The sequence below is a fragment of the Trachymyrmex cornetzi genome, unplaced genomic scaffold, assembly GCF_001594075.2.
Source record: "Trachymyrmex cornetzi isolate Tcor2-1 unplaced genomic scaffold, Tcor1.1 scaffold270, whole genome shotgun sequence".
NCBI classification, from domain to species: Eukaryota; Metazoa; Arthropoda; class Insecta; order Hymenoptera; family Formicidae; genus Trachymyrmex; species Trachymyrmex cornetzi.
In genome coordinates, this window is record NW_017297377.1 from 1,156,014 (window position 1) to 1,168,384 (window position 12,371).

The following is a 12,371-nucleotide window of genomic DNA, read 5'->3' on the forward strand; positions in this document are numbered from 1 at the left end:
TCGACGCGCGAGATACGGGACCGCGACGATGAAAAGGTAGACAACGAGGTGGTGAACAATGACGTGAACGACGTGAACGACGAGAACGACGACGAGCGGGCGGAGCGAGATTTCAGCATCCGCGCGCGCGGCCGCATTCGCCGGCTGGGCTCGGGGCTTTATTTCTCCTCGATTCACCCTCTCGGCAACTCAGCCCCGGCACCCTGCAATCCCCCTTTCTCAACCCCCTGCAGTCGTCCAAAGACTCGAGCGCACTGCGCAAGCCCATAATTATTCTCCCCGCGCGCGTATCGAGGAATGAAGCTTATTAGCGGGACGTAACTGTGTTTCTCTCTACCTATCCTTTTCCTTCCCATCCTCTCCCTGTTTTTCTTCCCTTTCCTATCTTTCTCCGTTGCGCTCCCCTCCGCAATCCCTGCCGAGAACCCGAAATTACGCTGCGAGGGCCACGCAAGTCGTTTCGTCATTTAGAAGGCTTCCTCGACGTACATACCTGATGCATTCGGAGGATTCGATTAAAGCTCATTCCTCTTTCCCCATTCTCCTCATTGTTACCATCTCATTTCTAGTTTCGCGAAATGGTTTTCAATCGTTTGTGTGCGTTCTTATTTGCTTATTTACTTAATTATAGATCAATCACACCGCGAATATCATATTTTATTTCCCTCGCTATATTCGGATCAACAATTTTATTTACAATAATATATAATAATTTTATTATTAAAATTTTCTCTCTCTCTCTCTCTCTCTCTCTCTCTCTCGCTCGTCAGGCGGTTTAAAAATAAACGTTTGAAAAATAAATACAATATTTGTGCGCGTGTATCCTGTTAAATCGCAATTTGCGGAGACCCAGATAACCAAGCGTATCTCAGCAAAATCGTGCAAATCTGTAATTGCTTATGACTACGTTTACACGGCTCGTTTTTACGTTTACGCGCCAAAGTTATAACATTGACGTCATAAAACTGGCCAATTATATTATAAACTATTTCTCTGAAGAATGGAATGACTGTGATTGGCCAGATTTCATAACATTAATGTTATAATTTTGGCGTAAATCTAGTCGTATAAATGTTGTCTACGATGCTGGCAACTTGCCATTTGCCTTCAACGATTATGAATCTACTGATATTAGCAACAATGTATTGCACAATAGTTTAATGGCAAGATAGCAGCATCAAAATTAGTTTCCGTTATCGGCAATATGATGGCATTGTATAATCCTATAGATTATTAAGACAACATGACGGTAATAGCATAAATTTTGATGATGAAAATTTTAAAGTTGTTGGCAAGTTGCTTCATAAAGCTGTCATATCGTGAAGGCATCAATTTACCCATAAATGCTGACTTAGTTGTTGCAATTCTGATAGAAACGTACACTTAGTTATTTGCGAGCAACATGCCAACATCAAGATAGATGTTGTTATCTGGGAATATCTACGACAAAAAAAAGTGATGTCACAAACAGTCATAATGATTAAATCATCTAAATTTCTTCAACTCCCCCATTGTCGACTGTAGGACGTAGCTAAAGAAATTTCGTGCGACACCCTGTAGAAGAATTATCGCATTACATTGTGACTATAGAGCTTCGAAAGCCTTAATCCGCCATTGCTCGTGCACACATACACACGTGAGCGCACAAGAACGTGTACGCTGCACTGGCACAAAACGATCGGAATTGCGAGGTACGGTGCGGATCACTGAACTCGACATACCACACGTGTGTACTCTCTAATCAAGGTAAACTCAATTAACGGGATTGATTAATAAGCAACAACGGTGTATAAGATTATATGATTTATTTTGTAACAAACTTGCACAATTATTGATAACATATATTTCGTGAGAGCAAGTGTGTAAATATATAATATATATATTTCGCTGTTATTTTTCGTAAAATATATATATATATTTTTATATTATAATATATGCACAAATAAATCTATATACTTGTACATTTTTAGATATATATATATTTATTTATTTTTTTATACGTGGGCGCGCATTCTGCGTGTGCGTGTAAGTCACATAGTAAAAAAAAAATCAGTCTTACAATCAGTCTTACACCGCTAATTGTTAAAAGTGTCATTGTCCGCCTATGACTATTTACAAATTGTATGAATAAATGAACAAGGAGTAAGATCAAAATGTCACGAGTGAGATAATAGAGTTTCACGTATTAATAATGAACTCGTATTTTACGCAACATGGTGATGGCTGATAATAAACGGTATAAAATCAACACTAATAATTAACGCGCCGCGTTCACATCGTAAAGATTAATCAACTAATGAAGGCACGTACTGAGGCAAAAAACCTCACGTTGCATGTATCATATTTAAAAGACACGCTTATACAGGCGCGTTGGTGCTTCGAAATGCGCTCTGCAGACACACACACGTGGATTAAAATAGATATACCGATTATATAAAATGTGCTCTCGCATCAACGCTGCACGATATACTCTGATAAACTAATCGGCTTTTTAAAACAATGTACTCGTATCCGTACATACGAATGGATACGTGTGTATATTTCCTTAATTAATTATCCTACACCTTCCTCATCTATAAGTTATCCCAGTTTGACAAACAGACATTTTGGAAAAGAGAGTACAATGTACAAACATATTGTTAAATGAGCCAAAGAAAGAGATCAAACGTATCGGGATAAAAAGGAAAAGCAAAAGAAAGATTGACGGTTAATGAAAATTCTTTTACGTGAAAAATTGTCAAAATAGGATATCTTGCGTATACTTCTTACATCGCTCGACGAATATTTAATTAGTGCACGTTATACTCTCGATTGAGTAAAATTTATTAAAGCCTAACAATAACGTATCTTACTTGCTAGTTGTACTATTGTACTTACAGTGCACTCTGTGGTATAAAAAATCATAATGCATAGCGATAACAATGACTAAAATAAAGTAATATACGCACTCTTAAATAAAACATTTATTTAATTAAAATATAGTAGGGCTTCAAGTTGCCTTACGTAATACATTAACGGTGGTAATTTAACTTCAGAGATCTTTGCATTGTTTGGATTTATTCTCTAAAAAATGCATTTGATCACATAGCGGGCAGGTACTGCATTCTCTTGCATTGTTTCGCATACATTCAGTAAATATCTTCTCTATAAAAATTCTATTGCGGTAAATATGGAATGACTTATATATCGAGGTAGAAATGCTCAAGGTAACTTTGGTCTGCGTAAAGAGGCAAAGCATCGACAAAAAATTATTAAGCGTTGACCTTTCTGATCTATTTTTTATGCCCATTTAGCACATTTGAATGCAACTGTATATTTTACAATGCGTTTTTAATTAAACGTAATTTGTTTATCCATCTTCTCTTCTACATATAAATTACAAACATACGTTTCGAGATAAAAGTAAATAAATTAAATCACGAAATTTAAAAAATGTTGAAACTAATACAAAGTTAGCGTGTTTTAAAAATAGAAATATATGTTATATATGTTAAAACATACAAGGTTGGGCAACGAGCCAGATGTAAATACATAAAACAATTTAATAATATTACATTACACATAAACGTTTCGACTCCGATCGAGTTATTTTCAACGTTAGGAAACAAATTTGAAATTACAAAATAATAACGTCGGAATATATAAAGAATAGTTAAAATTACTGGTAAAGAAATTTTTCCTCCATAAGTGATGTCAAAACTGCATAACCAAATTAGTCCAGATATAAAAAGTTCATCTTTGTATTATCATGTTTATAAACAGTCAAATTAAAGTTAATATCAAGTCTGTGATGCTTATTATATAAAACATATACTTCTAAATACCTTGTTATATAATGTAGGTCCAATTATAAAAAATTTCTTTATATGTATAAAAAAAAATCCGTCAGGTCACATTGTTATTAAAAAATTGAAGTAATAATGCAGACAACGCTATGAGAGACTTTGATTTTATCTTTATGGTTAGATATTCAGACGTTTTTATTTGTTAAGGTCTATATATTCCGACGTTATTATTTTGTAATTTCAAATTTGTTTCCTAACATTGAAAATGACTCGATCGGAGTCGAAACGTTTGTGTGTAATGTAATATTATTAAATTGTTTTATGTATTTACATCTGGCTCATTGCCCAACCTTGTATGTTTATTCGAATCGAGCTATTGTATTTCTTTTATATGTTATGTTATCATGTATGCAAAATGCTAAACAATTGTAAATTAATAATTGGAGTGTTTATATTTCGTGTTTCGAAGATCACTGTAAAAGTAAATATACATTTTTGCATTCTTTAATATTTTCCGTATTGCAGATATAATACAGAAAATTTGTATCTTTATTTAATTGCAAATTGAAACTTTCTCGATACTTTGTCTCAATTAGGTTTGAGTATTTCAATCGGTTAGGTTATACGTATCGGTGATATACGTTGATATTTCAAGTCTGTGTTTTATCAGTCTTACGTTAATGAACACGTAGTTTACATGAGGTATTCCGTTATTATCATTACTATTGATATGTTTGAGCAATATTGCAATCGTATCCCGGAGCTGTGGTCAGTAACGATCAAATACAACGAAGTACTTACGAATGCTAACAAATTAACAGCGATATTTATTAAATAATACAATACAAAATAATACAAAGTTTATAATAAAATGATAAATCAGCACATATGCAAGTAACCTATTATCCGGAAAGTGTTAATGGTTCCATGCTTGCACTTATTACTGGCACGTTATAGAATATCTCCCATCATTTTTGTTTCATTTACGTTGATACAATAGTGAGGGGAGAAAAGGACACTTTATACGTAGCGTAATAGTAGAGATTCCATTTATGAATCTTGTATTATTTCGCTGTCAATTTGTTAAAGCTTTAATGCTATTACGGTAGACAAATATCCGCACAAATGAATATGTCGCAAGCAAAAAAAAAATCTCCAAATGTTGCGCGGTATAGTACCATTATAAAATGTGTTCGTCTTATCTAACCTTAGAAATATTTTTGAGTAAAGTTTCAAAATATTTGTATGTATATATTTTTTTTTTAAATTTCATATCTTCTCATACACATTCTTTTTTATCGTCATTGTTCGCGTTGAAAACGATTATTACCTCGCGACACGTTCTTTTGTGCAATTGTTTTATTAAACCGTAATTTGCGTTAAATTTTAAAGTATTTTGAATGAATATACCTTAGGCTAGTTCTAAACTATACGCAAATCGCGAATCACGAACAACGATCAATAAATTTGCAATAATTAACAGCTTTATCATTACTTTAGTAATTTAATTTTTTAAGATAATCATAATGATTATTTATATATAGATCTTATTTTCGTATAAATTTAAACAGGAATAAATACATTTACGTTCGTCTACCATATCAAAATGTATATCCAAAGAATTACAGATATACATACAAAACGATCCGGCAAAATGTTGCGCTAGTTGTTCACCAACACATTCGAGAAGAATATTGCAGCAAATTGATGTCAATTATGTCCGCGTTAATTTCGTATTTTGCGTACCGACATGATTTGATTGCCAGTAGAAATCGAGCAGAATTTGTCATTTCGTTAAATTCATAAAAATAGAATATATCATTTATATGATTACAGAATGGAAGATATTGCTTGGTTTCTGCGGTCAATCAGTCATATTCTGCATTTGTTCTGTTACGTTCTACTAATCAAATTTGTGGCGGATACTCTGCAAAATCTATTTTCGACTATCCGGAATGAAAATGCACACTCGGTAAAGAAATGCGATAAAGGAAATTCTTTTACAATTATAATAAAGAAATATATGACAAGATGGAATAATCAGGAGCTCAACGTCAAAAGCAAAAGATTTAATGTAATTTGTTAGAGAAATAGAAATTAGAAAATTTGGGGAAATAATACGAAAACGGTTATTTTAAAATGTCTAATTGATGGACTTTCTCGTTCGTCGGACATTATGACTTTACGAAGTTTAATGTGGAAGTATAAAAAAAAATCGTAAAAGACGAAAGACAGAATATTTAAAACGAAACAAATTTAACTTTGAAATACGAAATTGAGCTTGCTGCAAATTGAACTACTCGTTACCTACTTATTTTCTTCTATCATTGGGCTGTAAAAGTTGACTGTAATCGCAACAGTCGTTACTGTCCAATCCTGTTTCCTGCGCCTCGTCTTTAATCGCGGTCGATGTAGTGGATGGCGGTACTATCACTGGAACGTCGGATTTGCGACTCACCGACAAGTCCTCTACTTGATCATCCAGGTCCTGCTGTTGCTTAACGCCACGTATCACCGGACTCGAGCTGCAACTGGCCATCGAGTCTGACATTGAGTCGCCGCGGTCCTTCGTCTTTGCATACGTGGCTTCGAAAACTGCGGCACTCGTGCCGGCCAAACTCTCAGTGACGTTGACTTTACTCTCGTTCTCATTTTCAGAGAGGGCATTGGCACTGCCGGCACTGTTGTCATAAAGAGCGCCGTTCACGTTGGCGCCGATGCCATACGGGAAACAAGCCCCGCTTCCTCCGTTGCTTGCTGAGCGCTTGAATGGCCGCGATGTAGGGATGCCCAGCTTTTTCACTTTGTCGTAAAGCGTACGTGATGGCACTTGGTATTTTCGCGCTGCCTGAACGGCGCTCATACCTTTTCTCACTGCCTCGATCGCCGAGGTGATGTCATCTCGAGTGTATTGCTTATAACGTTTCCATTCGGGTTTCGGCTGAACGCAGTCCGCAGCAGCTGCGATAAATTAATCAAATTAATATTAATATAACGACCAATGATCGAGCAATTTTTGAATTTACTATAATACAATAGTTTCTATATTTAATAAGACGTAAGTGATACGAACGAATAAATACATTTCGACTCACAGAGCCGAGTTATCCAGGGTGTATTCACATTTTTGACCGTATTAAACTAATAACTTAACGAGACTCTTGCCGTTAAACGAGGAGAGTTAGTCATATAAAAAAAAGTTTAGAAATTGACGTATGAAATTTCACTACTGAACGTGATGTATCAAGAAATTCCCTTACAATCTGAAAGAGAACGAATATAAATAGCAAGATAATTGTATGAACTCTAATATCATGGAATAGCAACAAAAGTTTAAAATTTATATTATTCAAACTGAAGAAGGTTCTGGTGAACAAAAACGTATATATTCATTTTTATCACTTATATCTCATTAAATATGGAAACCTTTTATTACTGTAAATCCAAAAATTGCTCGATTATTGATCGTTATATTAATTTGATTTACTGTGCATATTTTCGAGCGTTATTATACTTAATGGTTTAAAATTAATATTGTTATAATATCTATTTATTTAAAAAATTATCAAAAATATAATATTATCTATAGAATATTAAAACATAATATAAAAAAAACTAAAAGGATATATATATATATTTTTTTTTTGTATTTTTTTAATATTATATTTTATATTATATTTTCTATATATAAAAATATAATTGAATATAAATATTATATAGATCGGATTTTTATAACAGAAAATACAAGCTTGTTCTCGCCCGAAGTCACGATCTCTTCCGTTGTGGCAAATTTTGTAGTAAAAATATGCACATTGTAATAATATAATCTATTATAATAATATTAATATTTTACTAAGGAAGTAGTTTTTCATTTACGTGTGATTATTAAACCTTCGCAAACCAGGTGGATCATACGTGGGTATATCTCATACTATATGCTTGATAAATATATTATAATTTAGTATGATTGGTAACAATGCACTCTCCAGTTGCATGAAACCGGCAACATGCGCGCGTACTTTTTACAAAGTTATAGAAATTCATCTTGCTAGGGTATGTCACACCCCACCTGATTCGCGGAGGGTTAAACTGTGATTCCATGTTTACCTTGTGGTTCCATGTGAATTGTTTTCATGTGATCAGTGGTTCCATGTGAATTGTGTTCATATGACGCAGAGGATAATAAATTCGTCAATTCGTTTATACGTTGTAGACAATATAAAGCCAACAACTTTAAATAATTTGTGCTTGCGTAATATGAAACTCCTGCGATATCTGAGTTACTATTGCTACCTGAGTTCCTTGCAGTATTTGCGTAAGACTGCGGGGACGATTTTCTTTCGTCTTCGTCTGCGTAGGAGGCATCGGCGTAGACCGTCGTTTCACCGTGAGCCAGGTCGTTGTTGCGGCGGTTGTCGCTGTCGTTTGTGGATCCATTGCTGTTTGCGTTGCGGTAGTTGACTGGTTCATGGCTGTCTGGTTGCAAGAGTGGCAGAGCCTGCGAACTGTCAGCGTGAGCCTGGCCAAGTACCGTGCGCAATATCGGCGTGTCGTTACTTATCAGCAGGCCTGACGGAGGCTGCAGTAGCTTCCGGCGTTTGAACGGCGAGGTTTCGATACCGTTGTTGTAGGACCCGCCACTGTTGCCGCTCCCGCCACCTCCGTCAAGAACGGAGGAGAGCGAAGTTGGAAGCTGATGACCCGTGGAATGTAACGACAACGGCCACGAGCCGGTTGGTAATGAACTTGCCAGGTGACTTGAACCGCGATCTTGCGAGTTCCCGTAAAGGGAGTAGTAAGACGGCGGTGACGAGTGGCTGGCGCCGCCGGTGCTGGTACTGGTACTGATATCGGGTGGCGGCGATACCGACGTATCCTCAGGGCGAGGATCGTGCGGCGTATTCGACGTATTCGGCGTATTGCTACCGCGTTCCTCAACCAGGCCTTTTACTTTCAGTACTTGCGCGATCTTCAGCAGTTCGGATAACTGTTCATGCGCCACGTTCACCTCGCCGCGATACATGTACTCCAATATCGCTTTTATCGCCGGAAATCCAACGTCTTTAAGGACGATTATTGGATGGTGATTATAGCCTGACAGTTCGTGAAACAAAGTCTGGAAATACGTCGAGCACGCAGCCAGCACGATCTTGTGACACTTGACCGTCCTGCCGTCATCGACGGCAAGGGTGACATCGGTGAACGCCGCGTTGTGCAGCAACTCCTCGAAGACGTTCAGCAGGTTCGAGCGATGATTGTTCCATCGGAGGCAGTACTGTTGCGAAGCAAACATGATGTCCAAGGGCGTTTATCTATCAGCGTGCAATCTATGGCAAACACGGTCCTATTCAAAGAAACGCTAGACTGCAGCTCGACTGACTCGGTCGAGCGACGAGATCGAAATGTTGTTCACACATGCAATCCCCCCACCCTAACGTTAGAGTTTCCTGCTAGTGACGCATCGTTCATTTGACAAATATCCAAAAAAACTCTCGAAACTAAAGCTATTGAATTTATCTAGTGATAAGGGACTGTGCGAGGGACCAAAGGTCATAATTGCATTCTAATGCATGCACTATTATATAGTTTGTCATTTGCAATGTACAACTTTCTTTTCGCCATTAAAAACTAAATCGACAAAAGTTCCATTTTTATCGATATTCAACAGGAAGTATCAACAATATTTCAAATAAGATTGAAACTGAAACAATTTCGATCTTATTGCAAATAGAAATAATCGAAAATAAGGAAATTGTATAAAATTTACTATTTTTACAAAAAGAAAAGATTTAGCTCACTATCATAAAATTTCTGCATCTCGTAATTTTGTTAAACTAACTATTAAAGAATTTACGAACCTTTCCTTTGTCTTTAACATAATCCATATCCGAAAAAATGTATAAAATAATTAATTTGTATGTTATTTAGAAATACTTATGATAGACGATTTCGCCACATTAAAATAGGTCTACATTTCAAGACGATCACGATCTGTATGATTACAACATATAAAGTTGACCGTTAAATGTCTGCGATAAAGAGATAAAGTACTCCCATTTTTTTTCTTTTATGCCATTCCTTGTTAATCTTTAGTTAAGAATCCAAAAACTCATTGTCGTCCTCCTTGTTTTCGAAAGTAGCAAAGATTACATATCTTAAGGTCCGAATACGATTAGAAACAGAAACGAGCAACACAAATACAGCAACACTATACAAACTAAAAAATGACCACAACGATAAAGATATGATAAGACGATGTCGAGACAGACGTCGCAAAATATTTACATTATGTATCAAAAAGCATTCTATCTTATTCAAAAGTTGTATTTAAATTTTAGTAATGCTATGTATAGAAATTTTTCCAATAATTATGTTTTATATATAAAATATTTACCATAATATAAAAGTTTCTTGTTTCGTTTTAGAATTATATTACCAAAAAATAGTATTAATATTATAATAATACTATAATATTAATACGTACTGTGTAGCATTATATTGAACTGTCGACGATAGCCTGTCGTCAATAAAGGCGGGTATAAAATTGAATATTGCGGATGAAATTGTAATGCGATCCACAAATGCAGTCCCTAAGAATTGCGCGTCAGTTCTTACGAAATTTCGTTATTTTCATACAGTATTCGTTGAAGGTACATACGAGCATCAACTGAACGGTGACATTTGCCTTAAACCATTGTCTGCAGATGCCCGTGGAGACTTTTTTAACCCTTGCCATCGACAAATTCAAAGCAAAAAACTAGTTATCATAAAACTCTCGAGACAAAATAAGCGTAAAAAAAGATTTTCCAATGAATCTACCTGACTGTTACTTTCTCTTAACCCTTTTTTTTAGATGTTACGATAAAAGAACCGAACTACCAGGTTACAAACGCAATAACTAACTTGTATCCCTCGTCAAACTTACTGCCAAAGAGTTAAATATTTTCGTACTTTTGTATAAAATTGATAAAAGCAGCGCTTTTTTATTAAAGATTTTTAGAATGTCACAATTTCTTCTACCTTAACCAATAATGACAGATTTGACATAAATGATGAAAAAAAACGTGTCTTTGTTATTTTTGTTGATTTTACTTTTGCTATTCATACTTTTACTTTATCTCCGTTTCTGCGTAATTCATTTTTGACATTTTAATGTCAAGTATACACAAATATGCAATTTTTACACATCCCATGGGTTCAACATTTTAAATTTATCAGATCTGTCACTTTTCCGCTTCTCTATTTTTCCCTTCCCAAATATATATAATTGCGAGTATAATTGAGATAAAAGAAAATAAAACGATCGATGTTTCGTGGCTCTCTGGGGTGAAATCGCTTCATGAGGGGAAGTTAGTCGATATTTGCATTTCTCGCGTAGGGTGAGTCACGCGTTCTCACCGACTTATTACAGTCGACCCAGTAGGAATTAGGAACAAGCAGATGATAAGAAAGAGATAAGGAAGTCTCGTGAGCTGGGAAATGTTGCATACGTGGAACCGTACGATTATGGCTAATAATGCCAGCAAACTATTTTGACGTTTTAATCTGGTCGACAAATGTAAATTATCCTCGACCGATCTATTCGCCAACTTAAAACTTGCAAAAACAAATGCGCAAGGCGAAAGAGAAATAAAAGAAAAACATTATCCACAAACGTCGGAAAAACAAAAGTCGGATGAGATGATCCAATAACTTCTCACTTTAAGTAGAAAAAAAAACTTTTCGTAGGAACGATAAATATAAGTGCAGCGTAGAGATGTTAAGAGTCTAGAGAAATAAGCAACAGTATTGTTAATGGTAAAGAAACGATAAGGAAAAAATCTTCCGATTACTCTTGTATTTTTTTCTAAACGTCTCAAGGATCTTTATATGTTTTCTTTTTATATATGCGTGTTTTAAATTACGTTAAAAACCCGTTTAAATGCCCCCAGTACACTTTGCACTTAATAAGCAAAAAGCTGATGCGAATTAGTTTCACCTTGCCCCGTGGATCGTTGAAAGCGGAGGAGGAAAAAGTGCGTTGAACTTACTTATAGTGATTTTGGTAGACGCTTCTCTCGCGACGACGAAACGTTGGACGGCGATCTAATAAAAGCAAGCACAAGCCAGAGAGATGCAGGCTGAAGACTAACGTTCCTCTCTTATATCGTGAGTCTCTGGATGGTATCCCGGATATAAGGCGCGAATCATCAAGGAACGACGGGCCAAGGGACTTACGGCCGTTATCAATATATCCCGTACGATCTTTTTTTCCCCTCCCTCTCTCCCCTCTTTTTAATCTCGTCTAGGCGTCTAGTGCAGCGCACAAAATGTGTGCACTTCGGACGCGCTTACGGGGACTCCGGTTACCTCCTCCCTTCTTCGCTCCCTCTCTTTCTCGTGAGCTCCTATCTACTATACCTACGTACATAACGCGTACACGCCTCATGCGCTGGACATGCCGTATCCGGAAGACGCAAGAAAAAAAAGGAAAAAAAAGACACACACACACACAATCGTACACGCACTCCTTACTTCACGCACCCTTATTTCACTCTACCCCGCCTCCCGTTGTTGATTGCACAAACGTGGAGAACCATGCGCGCC

General features: G+C 36.1%; 1 protein-coding gene across 1 annotated transcript; it reads right to left on the reverse strand.

Moving 5' to 3' along the window:
- Positions 1–6,070: 6,070 nt before the first annotated feature.
- Positions 6,071–9,078, reverse strand: LOC108761877 (protein tramtrack, beta isoform). Its single transcript, XM_018508636.1, has 2 exons — positions 8,079–9,078; positions 6,071–6,746 (listed from the first exon to the last, which is right to left on the reverse strand). The coding sequence occupies exons 1-2, from the start codon at positions 9,076–9,078 to the stop codon at positions 6,097–6,099; spliced, it is 1,650 nt and encodes a 549-aa protein (XP_018364138.1). The 3' UTR covers positions 6,071–6,096.
- Positions 9,079–12,371: the final 3,293 nt, after the last annotated feature.

What these genes read in the sequence shown, in the direction of transcription:
- LOC108761877 (XM_018508636.1), bottom strand. Translation starts at nt 9,078, where the DNA reads ATGTTTGCTTCGCAACAGTACTGCCTCCGATGGAACAATCATCGCTCG. An exon ending in AAATACTGCAAGGAACTCAG is followed by an intron (nt 6,747 to 8,078) that starts GTAGCAATAGTA and finishes AATTTATCGCAG; the next exon opens with CTGCTGCGGACTGCGTTCAG.